The following is a 17,909-nucleotide window of genomic DNA, read 5'->3' as shown; positions in this document are numbered from 1 at the left end:
TAGAATTAATGGGCAGAATAGGTATGTGCCAGTTGCAAAACTTTTGACAAAATCCGTAAAAGAATTATCAAACACTCTTCAATTACACCATTTGACATCTTTACTCATGTTTCGTTTTTGTTCCTAGGAACGATGTGAACTGAACAGCTGACGAACACCACTGGATAGTCCCTCCTGTGCTCAGCCTAACATTCAAGGAAAAAACCCCCTTCCACTTTATATATCTTTATCTCTCCCTTTCACTTGAAGCTCTCAAGCTTGTTCGGAGAATTCATATACAAATCGAGAGAGTGCGAGAGAGAACCTAAAACTGGTCTGCATCCTTAAACAACAGACATGATTTCAAACTTTTATGGCAGCACAGTAGCATTTATCTAACAGAAACAAAATTGAAAAAATAAAAAAACAACTTAATCCACAGAAAAACCCTGCTTCAAACGCAATTTAAAAAATCCCAAAGGCAAAACGAAACAAAACTAGAGCAAAAAATGAAAAGAAATTAATAGACGCTACTTTCTGCGCTTCAGGGGTCCAGTTTTGTACCCAGACTTGCAAGGCTTCCCCCAAGGAGTACGAGAACACTTCCCATGACTCCCACTACTCTTGCTCTTACCCTCACCTCCACCGTGTGGATGATCTACTGGATTCATAGCCACTCCTCGAACTTTTGGTCTAATACCCAGCCATCGGCTCTGCCCAGCTTTCCTGAGCTTCCGAGCCCCATGACCTGGGTTTGACACCTGACCAATTGTGGCCCGACACCGAGAATTGATCAACTTCTCAGCACCTGAAGGTAGTCTCACTAAGCAATACTTGGACGTTGGCTCTTTCAAGATCTTAGCAGAAGTACCTGCAGCTCGAACTAGCTTGCCACCTTGACCCGGGTTCATCTCAATGTTATGGATCATTGTTCCAATTCGCATGGCAGCAAGTGGCATGCAACTCCCAATTTGTGAATTTATGTCAAGATGGAACATCTGGCTCATCATGCTATCATGCCAAGGAGGAGTGCCAGCCACATCTATGAAAAGTGAAATAACGAACAATAAGACTTGGTACAAAATTTTGTATTTTTATCAGTTTCTGACCAGATGATAGAGCAATGAATTCAAATATAATTGAGCCTGATGCACTAGTTCGCATGATTGACTTGAATTCTCATTATCCTCTCTTGAAAATGTCCAAAGGAAAAGACCTCATTGCATGGACTACGGAATAGCAACTGGCTTTCGACAAAAAACTAAAACCGAGACAACAGTTTGGCCCACTTAAGCAGAGCATTTTATTTCCCAAGGACCAAAACAAGAAGAAAATTGAAATCCATCTCTCTTTTTCAATCATATCAGGATGAAGCAGCAATTCGGATTTCAACCTCCAAAGTGAGATTAATACAGCAATTTAGCCCCGTAAAGTAGTTTCTCTCATATTCCCGAAAAAGAACAAAATCAAACTTCGTTCTTTTTAGAAGAAGCTGCCTAATCAAAACTTAAATCATTTTTGCAAGAAATACCAAAGCTTTCGGTTTCTATACTTCCACAGCGTTTTCTCAGCAATCAAACAACTTTTTTTAAAAAAATCCGTCAATGATATCCTCGGAACCAATTAGTGGGTGGTCAAAGAAAGAAAAATGCGAAAGCTGTGAAAAAGAAAAGTACCGGAGGAGAGACTGCGACGAGCAACGTTGTTGTAGAGAGAGTGGCGGATTGTAGGATGGACAAGATTGAGATGGAGGTTGAGCTTGTTGAAGAAGCTGGATGAAGCACGGCGAAGAGCCATCGATCAAAGCCCTCTCTGTAGGGTTTCAGTGAGATTCAGAAGCCCTTCCAGTTCCAGCCCAAATCGCACTTTTTTGCCATTTTATTGTTCCCGTTTTCTTTTTCTCAGACCAAAATCTTTCGGGTCCGGATCCCGCCCAATCGTAAGCGTCTCGGGTCTCACCCTTTAAAAAATAATTGTATATATAAATGTTTTTTTTTTTGGGCCAAGTGTTTGGGACAAAATCTCGATTAATATAGGATGATTTAAGGAAAAACTTCTCCAGTTTGATGACTCAAACAGTATGATTGTGAAATTTTAAATCCAAAATATCAAATTTAGGCCTCATTTGTTTTTATAATTTCTCTCAACTTATCTCATCTAATCATTACAATATTTTTAAATTCTCACACAAAATAAAATAAATAATTTAATTTTTTTAAATCTCAAAATAAAAATAATATTAAAAAATATATTTTAATAATATTTTATTCAACTTTTAATTTTAATCTCAACTCATCTCATATGTAAAAACAAACGAGAGAATATACTCATCTCAAAACCACTGCAAATTCTCTCCTGAATTTATATATGAACATTGTGCCGTGCATTTGCCTCTATACTCTATAGCCAATATCATTCATTGTATTTTCTTTTTAGATAAAAAAAAGGCAATACCGGGAATTCATTAATAATGTTAAGTACCTCAAAAGTAGATAGCATTAGAAATTAAAAATAATAATAAAATTAAAAATATTATTTATTATTATTTTTAATTGTCATTCTTTCATCATTCATAACGTGTCATCAAATAATTAAAGATTATTTGGTATTTTATTTACCTAACAGTTATATGATGCCACATCCAAAATGCGGAAAAATGTAAATAAAAGGAAGATAAATAAACGTGTCTTGAAAGTTGAATTGTCACGAGTAAACCGCTCCCGAGTCCCGACAATTATTTTCAAGGGTGCTCAGGTCGTCAAGTTCTGTAATGGCCAGCAAGTACTGGGTAAAGCTTCAACAGTTCCCGATCGTTGTCTCGACTTGAACGAGCTTTCCCCAATGGCTTGATTGTCAAACCATTCTTTCACTCCTCTGTGGAAACAGATTTATGAGAGTCCCAACAACCTCTAAAGATTTAGAAAAGTAAGCAAAAGGTGCAAAAACCTTTTTTTTTTTTTTTTTAATGCCTATACCTCAGGGAACTGAACCCAAATTAAGCCTAACGGCTTGACAAAGATGCCACGAGAATCCGAGTACACTTTGATCACTGCTAAGCGGTCTAGAACCCGTGGCCAGTTAAAAATAAATAAACAAAGCTTAAGAAAAGGTGAAAATTTAAGTTACATTCAGAGTGCCATGATTAAGATCTAATCTTCAAAATCTGTTTCTTCATCGTCATCTTCGTTTTCTGCATATCTCCAACCGTCCTCGACATTTTCACGGTCCTCCTCTGTTTCTTCACTATCTTCTTCCACGTAACCTTCCTCTTTGACAGGCCATCTCTTTTTCATTACATTCACAGGTATTGCAGATGGAGTCGAGCCTTTTCGCTGTGTGGCTTTTGGAGGCGGCAACCTCAAGTTTGGTTTGGGCCTGCTTTGTTTCTGACTTTTGCCATTTACATGCTTTCCACCGTAGGCATCTTGGTCACTGGCTTCATCCATCTCATTATCAGCATTAGCTAGGGCATTCTCTGCATTCTCATCAGACATGTGGCCAGGGTGCTCTTTCCTCAAATGGAGTTTAAGCTTGTATTCATGGATGTAGGCCTTCTCGCACCCTTCATAAGGACAAGCATAAGGGCGGTCAGATGATGCAGAGCCATAAGCCCCAGAAGAAGGCTTGAGAGGTTTGTTCTGCTTATCAGAAGGGGGGTTGTATTTTACCACATCCATGGTCACACCCTGCAAATAAACGGTGAGATTAGTAATCAAGTACCAGTTCTTACAGTAAAGAAAAAACATGGGAAAATGCCTTTTTATAAATCATGTCCCCTGTAAAATTTCAGTGTTCATGTTAAATTCAAAGGATGGCCCTTATGCAAGAAAGCATGTGGGAAAATGGTATTTGCAAAGAAAAATAAGAACTTTGCCACACAATTTATTTATTTTCATATACACAAGACAGTAAGTTGAGCTTTATTTATTTTTTATAATTAGTAAGTTAGGCTTTATTTATAATCAAGAAATATGTTATCCAGGTATATGGGGAGTATACAGGATATACCCCTAATCAGAAAAAAAGAGAAGCAATAGAAGATCCTGATAACAAGAAAGAGAAAAATATGATATGGCAGACATCCAGAAGAAAAGGGTTTTTCTTGCCACCATATGTATTCTCACAATTCTCAAAAGTCTGATCATTTATTTCCCTCTATATGCACCACATAACCCAAGCCAAAAATCTTCCATAAAGTAGCCCTTTCAAAGCTATCAAACCTAGAAGTGACAATTTGTGTCAGGTCATTCGAGTTCCGTACCAGCTCAACGAGTTCTAAGGCAAGAGGCCATCACTTAAGAATGGTGCAATGGAGACTGATAAATGCACAAGTGAAAGAGGATCCACAGTTAAGTTGAGTAAGTATTCATGTCAATAGTAAATATATGACTTAGAAAAGAAACATAGGCTTTTATTTGACAATAAATAATTTAGATTCCCTAAAAAAACTACTTGATATGAAGATCAGATAAAGCAATTGCATAGCAAAATGGAGCAAAGGATTTGTCAGAAAAAGCAGTGGTGAGAGTGGAAGTGTGTAACCAACCTTTTCGTGATGAGATGCAATGTGGTTCTTTAGCTTGTACTCATGAGCATATCTCTTTCCACAATCTGGGTATGGGCATATATGATAGTTTTCCTGTGAATGTGTTTTCATGTGTGACCTTAGGTTGAAATCCAGAGAAAATGCCTGCAGTTCAAACTAGAAAACTTTTAGAACAAACAAATGTCATGTGCACATATGCATGGGGACACAACACTCACACACACACATGATTGCAGACAAACACATGCATAAGGAAAGCTTTCTGAAGCAGAAACAAAGATATGAATATAGTATGAGCTGGTCATCTCTTTTATATATGTCCTGCGTACTTGGACTTTGCCTTTCATTTTTATCAATAAAATTCTCGATTACTTCTACAAAGAAAAAAAAGTATGAGCTGGTCACAATTCAAAAGGGTAGAGCATTTCATAACAAAGTCATGATGTTCCATTGATGCCAGGCTAAAAATAAACACGAATTTGATTGGTTGACTAGGGCACTGTTAATTCTTTCACCACTGATTAGTTCTTGTTCAACAAAAAGGATCGTATTTCATCCCAGTTTTCGCACTTGACTTGAACCAGAAAGCGTATTCAGGTGCCAAAAGGCCCAAAACTAAAATTTTCATTGAAAGTACTCCAAATTCGTTCATCTCAGACATGCATATCGCATACACACAAAGGAGTGGAGAAAGAAACAACCTTCCTAACTCCAACATACTCTTAAATTCAACAACTCCTTTATCATGATATAATGTTCAGATTTCACTTTGAAGCCAAAAAAAAAAAAGGGTAGAAATAATACAAGAAGAATTTCAGTAGACAGGTTAATCACCTTACCACAGCCTTCATGAGGACATATGAAATCTCTTTCTCCAGTATGAATGAGAAAGTGTCTTTTCAATTTCGAACTATCCAAAAATTTCTGTGACACATACACATTTGAGACTGTCAAATAATCATGATGGGATGGTAAAAGACAAAATGAAATTTAAAGAATATATATATATATATATTAAACGTCATGCATGAGGGTGAATAGTCAGACTATGAGATTGGAACACAAGTTGTTCTAAGCAAAATGTGTGTGTGTGTGTGTGTGTGTGTGTGTATATATATGACAAATGCAATGTCAACTCAATCACTGCTGGACAACCCAACCATATCTACATGTGGTTTGGCAATTTCTGACTACAGGGTTAAACCAGAAAGCAAAATTTCATGAAATTCCCATATTTTTACACCTCAAAATATTACCCAATTCTCATTGCATCATTGATGCCTCTCTCTTTCCCATGAGCTTAAACTTTTCTTTGTAGAACTTACCTCTTAGGCAGTGTCTATCTGCTTTTTCAAAATGGTGGGAGTACACAGAATTGCATCACAAGAAATAAATGGGCATATTGGGTTCAAGCACCTTTGAAAAAGCACTGCTCTGGCCCAAGCTGAAACCCAATTGAGTTAAACTTTGCAAAGGTTTCCTATTCATTAAACACGACCTATATGGAAATAACAAAAGCTGAAGTTGCAACAACCCTCAAAATTCCCAAAATATCTATCTATTTTTTTTTCTCTTTTACCTCATAAACCAGCATGGTCAGATATCACACAACTTATCATACTGTACACAGAATCTAACTTTAGTACTCATATCGTTGAGATTTAAAACAGTGAACTGATGTGCACTTCCCATATTTTTGTTGAATTAGTACGAAACTGATATCAAGAAAAATAAAGAAATTAAAAAAAAAAAACAAAAAACAGAACATAGGAAAACCATTGGGCACTATACCTTTCCACACCCTTCATAGTGACAAACATATTGTCTCTCTCCATGTATATGAGAATGCTTCCTCAAAGCACCAGCATCAATGAAGGTCTTGCCACAACCTTCATAGCTGCAAAGGAAAAGTACTTCAGTTGTTGGTTCTGGTTCTGGCTCCAGTGCCTCTGGTTCTTTTGCCTTCTCTTTCAAGGCCTTCAATGTTTCCTCTAAGCAATGCATCAAAAAGCGAAACATTAAACTCAAACATAAATCTTGTTAATGATTTTTTTTATGATGATCAAAGAAAATGAACAAAGGCATTATTGAGGTAAACAGAAAGTGTCCTAATGGTGAAAGACTCATATTAGAAAATATCCTTATCAAATAAAAAAAAGAAGCAGAGAAAGAAAATATACTTCATCTATCACTTTAGAATTGTGAAGCATTAAGACTTCTAACAAGCTGAGATCATGCCCAACATCCTTACTTGGACTAAATCCTTTATTCCAACTGAAGTTTCCTCATCTCTACATCAAATTTTACTCACATTCTTAAATCTTACATCAAAAACTGGCATAGCGGAACGAAGTAAAAAAATAGAGTACTTGAAAGAAATGTGTCTTCCGATACACAAATGGCAGAAAAGAAAAGTCACTTTCTTTCTTATTCAAATTTTGATGATGACCACTACTACAATGATGACCATTATATAAGGAGGCCACAAAAGGACAAAAGAGGAAGTGGACGATTGGTAAAGTCATTGGTTGGGAAAGGAAACAATAAATTAAGGAGCAATTCAAGCATGAAAAACATAAACAATTAAAAGGTAAGTTGACACCGAAACTTCAGGCATTATTACAGGATGTTGTCATGGTGCATTGACTGCAGTTCAACTTTCCGAACTTCTAGACAGCGTGTTGCATCAATTCCCCTCCACTTAGAAAGAAACTCGCCTCAGAGTTTGGTCTGCGTAGAGTGGTTCATCGGAAGGGTGATATTCAAACAAGTCGGCTATATTGAAAGTGGGGGAGATGGACATGTCTTCCGGGAGCTCAACCACGTAGGCGTTATCATTAATTTTCTTCACAATGCGGAAAGGGCCACACTTTTTATTTTGTAGTTTATTGTAAGTGCCCATGGGAAAGTGATTCTTTCATAAATGAACCATCACTAAATCCCCTTCTTGGAATATTTTGGCTTGTCTGTGCTTGTCTGCAACATGCTTGTATCTCTCGTTGGATTGCTCCAGGTTGCTTCGCACCTCTACCTGCACTCCTTGAATTCTCTCGGCCATATTTTCAGTTGTTGTGCTCAGCCCCAGAATTTCACTTTTGGAGGTGTAGTATACACTATTTCGAAGGGGCTCTTTCCAATCGAACGATTACTCATGTTGTTGAAGGCAAATTCGACTTGTGGAAGGTTCACGTCCCACTGCTTCGGCTTATCTTCGGAAATACAATGCAACATGTTGCCAAGCGTCCTATTGGTCACTTTGGTTTGGCCGTCAGTTTGTGGGTGACAAGTGCTGCTATACTTGAGAGAGGTTCTAAACTTCTTCCACAAGGTGATCCAAAAATGACTAAGGAACTTGGTATCACGGTCAGAGCTAATTGTTTTGGGAACACCGTGTAGGCGGACAATTTCTTTAAAGAACAAGTGAGCCACACTAGACGCATCCAAAGTCTTTCGACAAGGAATAGAGTGCGCCATCTTGAAAAATTTATCCACAACTACAAAAATAGAATCAGCACCTCGTTGAGTACATGGTAACCCAAGCACGAAGTCCATGCTTAAATCCTCCCAAATGTTTTGGGATACTGGTAGCGGCATATATAATCTCGTGTTCTGTGATTGGACCTTCTTCACTTGACAAACAGGGCACCTTTGCACGAAACTCCCTACATCTCGTTTCAATTGTGACTAGAAATACCGCTCAGTCACCAGCGAAATTGTTTTGTCTCGACCCACATGGCCTCCCAATCCTCCCCCATGTAGCTCACGTAAGACGTATTCACACAGAGAAGTCTGAGGAATACAGAGTTGATTTCCACGGAAAAGGTATCCCTCCTGTATATGAAAGTCTAAACTTGGCTGCCCCATTGTACATTTATTCCAGACCTCAGCAAAGTCCTCATCATTGGCATACAAGTCCCTGAGTTGTTCAAAGCCAATGATCTCGGCCTTTATTGTCACAAGCATGGATGTACGGCGGCTGAGAGCGTCGGCCACCTTGTTTTGCTACCCAGTGTTGAGTACCATAGTAAATTTTTGCATAAAGCCGATCCATCTGGCATGCATACAGTTCAAGCTATTCTGGGTGTTGATGAATTTCAGGGCGTGATGGTCACTGTAGAGGATAAACTCACGTTGAATCAAGTAGTGCACCCAGTGTTTCAGAGACCGTATAACTGCATAAAATTTCAACTCATATGTAGTCCACTTTCGCTTGGCCTCATCTACTTTTTCGCTAAAGAATTCCATGGGTCACCCTTCTTGGAACAAGACAGTGTTGATACCGATTATGGAGGTGTCACATTCAACTTCAAAAAGCTTATCAAAGCTGGGAAGGGCAAGCACTGGTGTCGTGGACAGCTTCTCTTTGATAGTATTAAAACTGACCTCTTGCTCCTTACGCCACATGAATCGTCTTTTCTTCATACACTCTGTGATAGGTGCTGCCATGGAGCTAAAATTTCTGATGAACCTACGGTAGAAAGTGGCCAGTCCATGGAAGCAGCGAACTTGGCTGACGGTGGTGGGCGTGGATAGCACACACTTTCTCGTCATCCACATGTATCCCTTTGGCGCTTACCACAAATCCAAGAAATAGTAATTTGCTGCTTAAGAAAGTGCATTTCTTCAAGTTAATATATAACTTGTGATGGAACAGCTCCAATAAAGCCTCCCTTAGATGACTCAAGTGATCAACTTCATTGTGGCTGTAAATAAGAATGCCGTCAAAATAGACCGCAACAAATTTTCCAATGAAGGGCTTGAGAACTCGGTGCATGACGCGCATAAAAGTGCTTGGCGCGTTAGAGAGACCAAACGGCATTACCAACCACTCGTACAAGCCTTCTTTGGTTTTAAAGGCCATCTTCCACTCATCCCCTGGTCATATTCTTATTTGATGATATCCACTCCGTAAATCAATTTTTGAAAAAATGTTCGACCCCGCAAGCATATCCAACATATCAGTTAGTCACGGAATGGGGAATCGGTATTTTACCGTTATTTTGTTGATGGCGCGGCTGTCCACACACATCCACCATCTCCCATCTTTCTTTGGCGTGATTAGCGCTAGTACCGTGCACAGGCTCATGCTTTCCCTGATTAGTCCCTTACGAAGGAGGTCTTTTACTTGTTCTTGTAAGATATGGTGCTCACTAGGACTCATTCGATAATGTGGCAGATTAGGCAAGCTAGCTCCAGGAACTAAGTCAATGTGATGTTGGACATCACGCATGGGTGGTAATCCCTTAGGTAACTCTTGTGGTACGAGGCCTTCAAATTCAGTCAAGAGATATTGCACTTGTGGGGGTATGACGTTGGAGTCAACAACTTCTTCTCCTTTCACCACCAGTGTCCATATTTCTCCAGTTTCTTTTGTTGCTTCTAGGAACTGGCTCTCACTTATGGTAAACAAGGCACTCTTCTCTTCAGCTTGTAAGGAGTTGGGACCCTTATCCCCTATGGACCTTATCCCCTATGGGCATTAACACTATTTATCGGTCTCTCCACCAAAATGAAATAGTGTTGTCGCGCCCCCTGTAAGTGGCGTCTACATCGAATTGCCAAGGTCTCCCGAGTAAGATGTGGCAAGTGTCCATTTCCACCACATCGCACATAGCTTCATCTTTGTAGTATTTTCTGATGGAAAAGGGAACACGACAAACGTTACTTATCCTTGCCTCGGCTCCCTTTTGGATCCAGCTGATCTTATATGGACGTGGGTGCTTGTCCGTCTTTAACTCCAATGCATTCATAAGAGCATTTGATACTATGTTCTCACAACTTCCACTGTCGATTATTACATTGCATGCCTTATTGTTGGTAGTGCAGCGTGTCTTGAAAATAGAGTGTCGCTGGCTTCTATCCTCCAGCCTGGGTGCAAGCAACGCTCATTGGATGACACAGTTGATTGGCTCTCCTTCATCTCCATCTACGAGTTCTTCTGCTACATCATCTTCACTGCTTTCTCCTTTTCTCGGATTCTCTTCACCTTCTTCTATCACATGGACTGATCGGCATGTGGGGCACTCATTGGATCGATGCCCCAGCTGGTTGCACCAAAAGCACTTCCCTACCATGGCCCTAGTATATGGGTTGTTGCTTCCTCCTTCCTTGTGCATTGGAGCCTTTGTATTTTGATTACTTATTTCCCCTCTTTGTATCCTCCTGTATGAAGGTGGACGGGTTGTTGATGTTGGGTGACAACTTTTGTTTGTGGTGCTTGATTCGATGTCCTCAGCGGTGGTCTAGCCAACTGCATCTCAATCTTCACAGCTAGGTTGACTGCTTTTGACAAAGTCCAGACGGCATGCAAGGACACTTTGTCTTGGATGGCTATTCGTAAACCTCCCATGTAACTTGCAATTTGTTGCCCCTCAGTTTCCAAGAGATTATTTTGAGCATTTAGTCGATAGAACTCTTCCGTATACTCATTGACAGTCTTCATTCCTTGCTTGCAGTTCTGATATTGTTGGTAGAGGATTTGCTCATAATCTGGAGGAAGAAATATGGCCCTCATCAATTGTTTCATCTTTGGCCATGCATGGACTGGCTGCTTGCCTTGTCTCCTCCTATTATTTTTCATTTGCTCCCACTAGGCTGATGCACCACCTTGCAGTTTATAAGCAACTAAGTTTACTTGTTGTGCTTCAGGAATTTGCATATAGTCGAAAAAATTCTCCACTTCAAGCATCCAATCAAGAAAGCTCTCAGCATAAAGGTGACCATTGAAGCATGGCAAGTCAAGTTTAATTCTAAAGTTGTTGTTGTTGTCTGGGGCCCTTCTACCACCTTGGTTTCCACGAATGAAGCCCTCCACTTCTTCATCACTAGAAGAATTGTCATGCACTTGGTCCCTCTGCTGCTGCATAAAGCCACGACCTCCCCTTGGATGGTTTGTGCCTTCATTTTCTTGGTCCCTGTCACCACCAACATGAACATTAGTGATGACTGCTTGAATTTCCTGTAACATGCGTTCAATCCCTTCGAAACGCTGATGGTTCCTTTGATCTTGAGAGTTAACGGCTGCCCAAATGGCCTACATGCCACAGTCTTCATCTTGAGAGTTATCTCTCGCCATTAAGCAGGTAAAGCCTAGCTCTAATGCCAAAATTGGCGTAGCGGAACAAAGTAAAAAAAATAGAGTACTTGAAAGAACTGTGTCTTCTGATACTATCACAAATGGTAGAAAAGAAAAGTCACTTTCTTTCTTATTCAATTTTTCATGATGACCAATACTACAATGATGACCCATTATATAAGGAGGTCACAAAAGGGGAAGTGGACGATTGGTAAAGTCATTGGTTGGGAAAGGAAACAATAAATTAAGGAGCAATTCAAGCATGAAAAACAAAAGCAATTAAAAAGTAAGTTGATGCCAAAACTTCAGGCATTATTACGGGATGTTGTCCTGGTGCATTGACTGGAGTTCCACTTTCCGAACTTCTAGACAGCGTGCTGCATCAAAAACAGGTACGCACAGTCTTCAACTTCCAGTTCAGATCGGGTGAATAAATTTCAGGTGAACTGAATTCTTGGAAGCTTATTGTTGTGTTGATCTATATGATAGGATACAGGTACATCTGGTGTAAAACATGTATGCTTGCACTTTATCTTCATATTGCAGCATATTAATTTGATTTCATATACTGATATCATAACTTTGTCTTTTTTTCCCATTCTAATAAATTCTCAACAAAAAATGTGGAAAAAATATATGATACCCCATATGATAAGGATAAGAGTAAGTGGTGTACGGGATCCCACATTACTTGGGAATAAAAAGTTCTTGCACTTTATAAGGTTCCAATGGGGTTCCAATTATATCATTGACTAGTCATTTTAGAGTATAGGCCATGTGGTTTGAGCCTTTCATCGGGGCGTTATAAATGGTATCAGAGTCTATCCCAACCAGAAATGTGGGACTTAAGCCGTGCTACATACAACAAACAGGTCCGACGAGGACGTCGGGAATTTAAGAGGGGTAGATTATGATACCCCCATATGATAAGGATAAGGGTAAGTGGTGTATGAGATCCCACATTACTTGGGAATGAGAAGTTCTTGCACTTTATAAGGTTCCAATGAGGCTCCAATTGTATCATTGATTAGTCCTTTTGGAGTATAGGTCATGTGGTGTAACATACGGGTCTAAATTTAGGGCTTAAAACTAGCATTATATTTTTGTTATTTTATTTTATTTATTTCACTTTTATTATCATCTTAGGAAATATGCTAACAGATAGATTAAATTAGTGATTCATTCCCTATCAAAGCCTTCATATAGTTTATCCATTAGGTTCCCATATTAGATTTGGTTCCTAGTTCAAGCCTAACTTCAACTCAAACTCTTCAAAATCCTCTCAGAACCTTAATCCTCGTAGGAATAAGTTCCTAAAGTTTAGGCAATTTAGAATTATAGCCAATCTCCTTAAGATTCACGTTGCTTCCCTCCCGTCGCCTATAAGAAACCCATAAAGCCTCTGAATTATACACACAAAAATCCTTGGAGAAAAACTCTTTCACGCAAAGAAAGAAACCCACTCCCGCAAGCACCACTGCAGCCTCCCTCCCGGCAACCAACAACCACCTCCCACACCACCACAGAAAACGCCGGTCAACCTATTCTCGTCGCACCCACTCCCTCAGGTAAGCTCCTGCCATCACACGCAACCTTCCTCCCTCTCGGTGATTTAAGTTTTCAACTCCATCTCTCTCTAAACTCTCTCTTTCTCTCTCTCCCTCCCTCTCTCGGTGTCGCACCACCATAGGAACCTCCCAGTTGCACCGACGTCACGTCCAGCCACCCAGAGCCGCCGTCGCACTCAGCCCCTCTCTCGGTAAGATTTCGCACGACTCCCTCCCACATTCGCGAGCACTCTGTGTTAGCCTTGTGCTTTCTAGAGGAAGCTTCTTCCTTTAATCTGGAATGGGACCTTGGGCCTTAGGCCTATTCAGCCGAATGCCTCTTTAAAATTCTAAGTGGACTGTTTTCCCAATTGGCCTTGGGCTTTCCTATATTTTAATACAATTATTAAGTTATATTTTAAAGGATATGTTATGGATTTTGAATAATATTAATACGTAGTAATTTTAATTGAATATGTATTATATTACTTACCTCTATGGTATGATTTTAAGTAGTTAGAATGCTAGACAAGTTCACTAATAAATTAGTAGCATCTAGTACCTCGTATAGGTAACGCGCTACAAGTTGGAAATCAAGAAGCATCGCTAAGAGGTAAATAGTATGATCATATAAATGCATGCGTACTGTGAATATTATTGTTATGTATGAAAATATGATGTACTTATGATGGTTATCTACGCTATGCTAAGAGACAAGTCAATGTTAGAATCTTTTCACGATCTTTGATGAAATATGAGATTATGCTTGAATGAATGAATTTGTTGTCTGATGGATTGAATGTTACTAAAATCACATGGAAGCCATGAGATGTTCATGTAGTAATTTAACTCAAGTATACCATGTAATAGAATAGCCAGATTATGCAAGCCATGTCCATGTAATACTTAGATTATGTATGCCATGTTCATGTAGTACTTAGATCATGTATGTCATGTTCATGTAGTACTTAGATCATGTATGCCATGGAATGTCATAAAAAGTTTAGAGCATGTTATATCATGTCATGTATAAGAATATGCCATGTTATGTCATGTTATGCTATGTCATGTACAAGAATATGCCATGTTAGAAATGTTCATGAAGCCTAATAAATTATCATGCATTAAGAAAGATAAAAAAATGTTATGGTTCCACGGACTCAAGCGTGGTTAACCACAAGTTAAGTGAAACATGGACCCAAGCGTGTTTCACTCCATATTATGCAATTTAAGTGAAACACGGACCCAAGCGTGTTTCACTCCATGTTATGCAAGTTTAGTGAAACACGGACCCAAGCCTGTTTCACTCCATGTTAAGTGAAACACGAACTCAAGCGTGTTTCTCTTCATGTTAAGACAAGATAAACAAGTTATTATACATTCACGTTACATGTTTGTCATGATTATATATGCTTCCGCCCATGTTAATGATGAATACACATGTTATATGAATCTATGACGATATATGTATGTGAAGTCTCTCAGAAAGTCATGATTGTAAATCTATTAAGAGTCTTCAGAAATTAAGTCCATGTTAGGCCAAGTTATATTTTACGGTGTGATGTGCTACTTACTGAGTATTCGACTCATTTTTGTTTGTCTTCTTGTTTTCTTCCATGTTTAATTCTCACAAATGGTGATTATGATGACGTAGAGCTGGATGGCCAGGAATAGATCTAGTACAAAAACTTAGGGAGGAATAAGTGATATTCACACAAGAATTAGATTTCTTTTATGTCATTCAAAGGATTAGTTTATGTTTTTTTATTTTATGTTCAGTTTTCGAAACAATCATGTTCAATTCAGTTTTAATATTTTGATGATTTTCACTAAATGAGGTATTTCAGGAAATGAATCTCTTTACCGGGCATTATGTTATGAATGTTAGTAACATCTCTATCCTACGGGAACGGGATGTTACATGTGGTTTGGACTTTTCATTGGGGCGTTACAAAAGATCATCCCCTTCAGAAACCACCAACACCAGAAGTTGAAGGTGAAATTCCAAATTGGGGCTGATTCACACCCTTCTAATGTAAACTTGTTTAGTTTTAAGACATAGAAAACAAACAACATGGACTAGAAGTGTTTGAAAAATCCTCCTACTGGAAGATAATTGCAAAATACCTTTAAAAAAAAGTCAGACGGGTAAAAATCAAGTAAGACAAACCTGTTACCCATTTCAAGAGAAAGCACTTCCCACTAGTTACTACAACATCCTGAGGAACCCTGTAAGAAAACCAGTATATTATTGGCATACACCACACAAGGAAGGAGTAAATAGCATAAACCAATCAGCTAGAGCACAAATATCTCAAAAACTAATCTATTCTTAAGTATCTCATTGGTTATCCCAAATATTGAGAGAGAAGAAACTTCAAATCAACCCTTTGGTTCTCACATACCTCTACCTTATGTAAAAATTTGAAAGCATTGCTGCAAAACCTCACAAAGTTTGGGTCTAAACAGAACTTATATATACATATATATCTTAAGTAGAGCTCATATAATTTGGAAACCAAAACAAAAGATACATAAGGTAATTTTGGAAAATGATTCATTCGTGCTTGATGTGGTGTCTATGGCTAGAAAGGAATGGGAGACGTTTTGAAGACAAAGAACGATTGAAAATTAGGGATTTTTTTTTTAAAACTCTGTCTATGGGCTAAGGCTAATGTAATGAATGGTGATGATGTGTTGGAGTTATTCTAGTTTTTTCTTCCTTTTTTTTTTTTTTTTATAAGTAAGAAGTTTTATTGATCCACGTAAATAGGCAATGCCCAAGTACACAGGAAGTATACAAGAAAAAGCCTAATTACAAACTACCCGCTACAAAAAGTAGCATAAAAGTCATTAAAGCTCGCTCCATTCCATACTATGGATGAAGTCCAAAGCAACAATGTGTGATAGAAGGCCCTAAAACCATCCGGGGAACGTTCCCTATTTTCAAAACATCGACCATTTCTTTCGATCCATGTACACCACATTAAACATAGGAGCACCATCTTCCAAACAGCTGCAATATTACGATTACCCTGAATCCCTCTCCAACACCACATTTTTCTATCTTTTTAGTCGCTATATGTAGGTATTTCCTTTTGTATATTTCCTATGTACTTGGGCTATGCCTATTCATGGTAATAAAATTCTTATTAATTATCAAAAAAAAGATACATAAGATTTGAAGTGTTAAATATGTAAAAAGAAACCAATATGCAATGGAATGACTTAACTACAGTTAATTGAAACTCTTAGACATCAAAACCCGATGAACTAATATTTCGTATTCATGGATCAAGAAAAAAGAAACAAAAATAAAAACCCATAAATTCAAGTCAATTCCCAATTAGTTTCCTTCCTTCATAACACCTGAAATGTTCTTCCTATATGCCAATTCTCAGACCAAGCATAGAATACATTGAATAGCATCTCAGAAAAAAACTCCATTTATATTTTCCTCAATTTTCATGAAAACAGATAACAACATAATTGATCCAAGAAACGGATCATTCTAGTTATTTAAACACCCCGCCCAAAAAACAAAAATCACAGCCTATCAAAAATAATGATATTCATTCACGCTCAAGCGATGCCAGTTTTCCATTAGCATCAAAACCAAAAACCGCACATGGTCAAATTATCTAAAATTTTCATTCTTTTTTTTCGTTTCCGCTAATTTTTACGGGAACAAAAATAATAACAGTTATTAATCCCTATAAACCGATACAATATAACCAAGTTTCTTTTTTTAGTTAAGTAGAACCAAGATTAACATAAAAGCTAAAACTAAACGAGTTCTTTTAAAAATAAAAAACAAAAACAAAAATAAGAAGAAGAAGAAGCATACCACTCCTTGAACCACTTAACGGCAGGGGTATTGGACTTGACAATGGAGCGCCGTTCGTATAGATTGTGAGTGAACTGCGTGTCCATCACTTTGCCCCCTTGTTTTCTTTATGCATTCAACACGAGCTTCGCGAATCACCGAAGCCTCTCGGAGTTATAGTTTGGGTTAGGGTTTCGGCCTCGAGAAGTGAGGGGGAGAGAGAGAGAGCGCGCGAGGGAAAATGCTTGAGGTGACTCATTCATGCCCGTTAATCTCTGTTTGGTGCTTTTATGGACTGGAGGGTCGAAGTCAAACTGTGCTCGACCGAATCACGTTATTCAGACGGCCCGACCGGGCTGTCTAACTATTGGTGGGTTCATGAAGTTACATAAAAATTAAAACGAAGCTCCGCACATTAGAGGGGTGGGCAGCCGGACCCGGCCCCCAACCGCCCCTCATTGAGGCAAGGCGGATTATCCCATCCGTCGCTGTGGGAAACTCCGTCCACATCTGGAGCTTCAAGTGGAGGCAAGGGCGAGGGCGGGATGGGGTTAAAGGGTTTTGATACCCCTACCCAGCGTTTTGATTATGAGTTAATACCCAGTCGAAGACAACCCCCCCCCTCCCGGCCCATGTTTCTCTTTTTCCTTGCTATTCCTCTTCTCCTCTCTCTCTCTCTGCGATTCTCGATTCTCTCCAATTCGTCGTTTGCCTCACCAATCACCATCATCATCTCGAGTCATTGTCTCAGCCTCAGCACCTCATGAATGTAAATAGGGCTCAATGGCTCACTTTCAAATCTCTTCATGAATCACCCCATATTTTTTAATTTTTCTTTTATTATTTGTGGATGAAGATTGGCGGATGGGATTAAAGGAGGATGAGATTGTGAATTGTAGATGATTTGATTGTGCATGTAGTTTTATAAATTGCTTT

The 17,909-nt window shown here is 38.8% G+C and overlaps 2 protein-coding genes across 3 annotated transcripts; both read right to left on the bottom strand.

Annotated features, from left to right (window-relative positions):
• Window positions 1-197: 197 nt before the first annotated feature.
• On the bottom strand, window positions 198-1,914 carry LOC109002322 (60S ribosomal protein L2, mitochondrial). Its single transcript, XM_018980010.2, has 2 exons — window positions 1,656-1,914; window positions 198-1,021 (listed from the first exon to the last, which is right to left on the bottom strand). Exons 1-2 carry the CDS (start codon window positions 1,774-1,776, stop codon window positions 510-512), a joined length of 633 nt encoding a protein of 210 aa, XP_018835555.2. The 5' UTR covers window positions 1,777-1,914; the 3' UTR covers window positions 198-509.
• A 692-nt stretch (window positions 1,915-2,606) lies between these two features.
• On the bottom strand, window positions 2,607-17,335 carry LOC109002316 (zinc finger transcription factor YY1-like). 2 transcript variants are annotated; one of them, XM_018980001.2, is made up of 6 exons: window positions 16,995-17,335; window positions 15,318-15,376; window positions 6,317-6,516; window positions 5,360-5,449; window positions 4,526-4,681; window positions 2,607-3,665 (listed from the first exon to the last, which is right to left on the bottom strand). In XM_018980001.2, the coding sequence occupies exons 1-6, from the start codon at window positions 17,078-17,080 to the stop codon at window positions 3,129-3,131; spliced, it is 1,128 nt and encodes a 375-aa protein (XP_018835546.1). In that variant the 5' UTR covers window positions 17,081-17,335; the 3' UTR covers window positions 2,607-3,128. The 2 variants fall into 2 exon arrangements, with proteins under 2 accessions (XP_018835546.1, XP_018835547.1); XM_018980002.2 differs by having other exon boundaries at window positions 2,608-3,665; window positions 4,526-4,669.
• Between the last annotated feature and the right edge of the window lie 574 nt (window positions 17,336-17,909).

Source organism: Juglans regia, chromosome 16 (assembly GCF_001411555.2).
Source record: "Juglans regia cultivar Chandler chromosome 16, Walnut 2.0, whole genome shotgun sequence".
Classification (NCBI taxonomy): Eukaryota; Viridiplantae; Streptophyta; class Magnoliopsida; order Fagales; family Juglandaceae; genus Juglans; species Juglans regia.
This window is presented reverse-complemented; position numbering and strand designations above follow the sequence as displayed.

Bases quoted from the DNA above. Each gene is read 5' to 3' on its own strand.
- LOC109002322 (XM_018980010.2), bottom strand. From the start codon at position 1,776: ATGGCTCTTCGCCGTGCTTCATCCAGCTTCTTCAACAAGCTCAACCTC. The intron at 1,022-1,655 runs GTACTTTTCTTT...CACTTTTCATAG, and splicing joins TCGTCGCAGTCTCTCCTCCG to ATGTGGCTGGCACTCCTCCT.
- LOC109002316 (XM_018980001.2), bottom strand. From the start codon at position 17,080: ATGGACACGCAGTTCACTCACAATCTATACGAACGGCGCTCCATTGTC. The intron at 15,377-16,994 runs GTATGCTTCTTC...GTTTTCTTACAG, and splicing joins GTTAAGTGGTTCAAGGAGTG to GGTTCCTCAGGATGTTGTAG. The intron at 4,682-5,359 runs GTGATTAACCTG...AAAGTTTTCTAG, and splicing joins CTCATGAAGGCTGTGGTAAG to TTTGAACTGCAGGCATTTTC.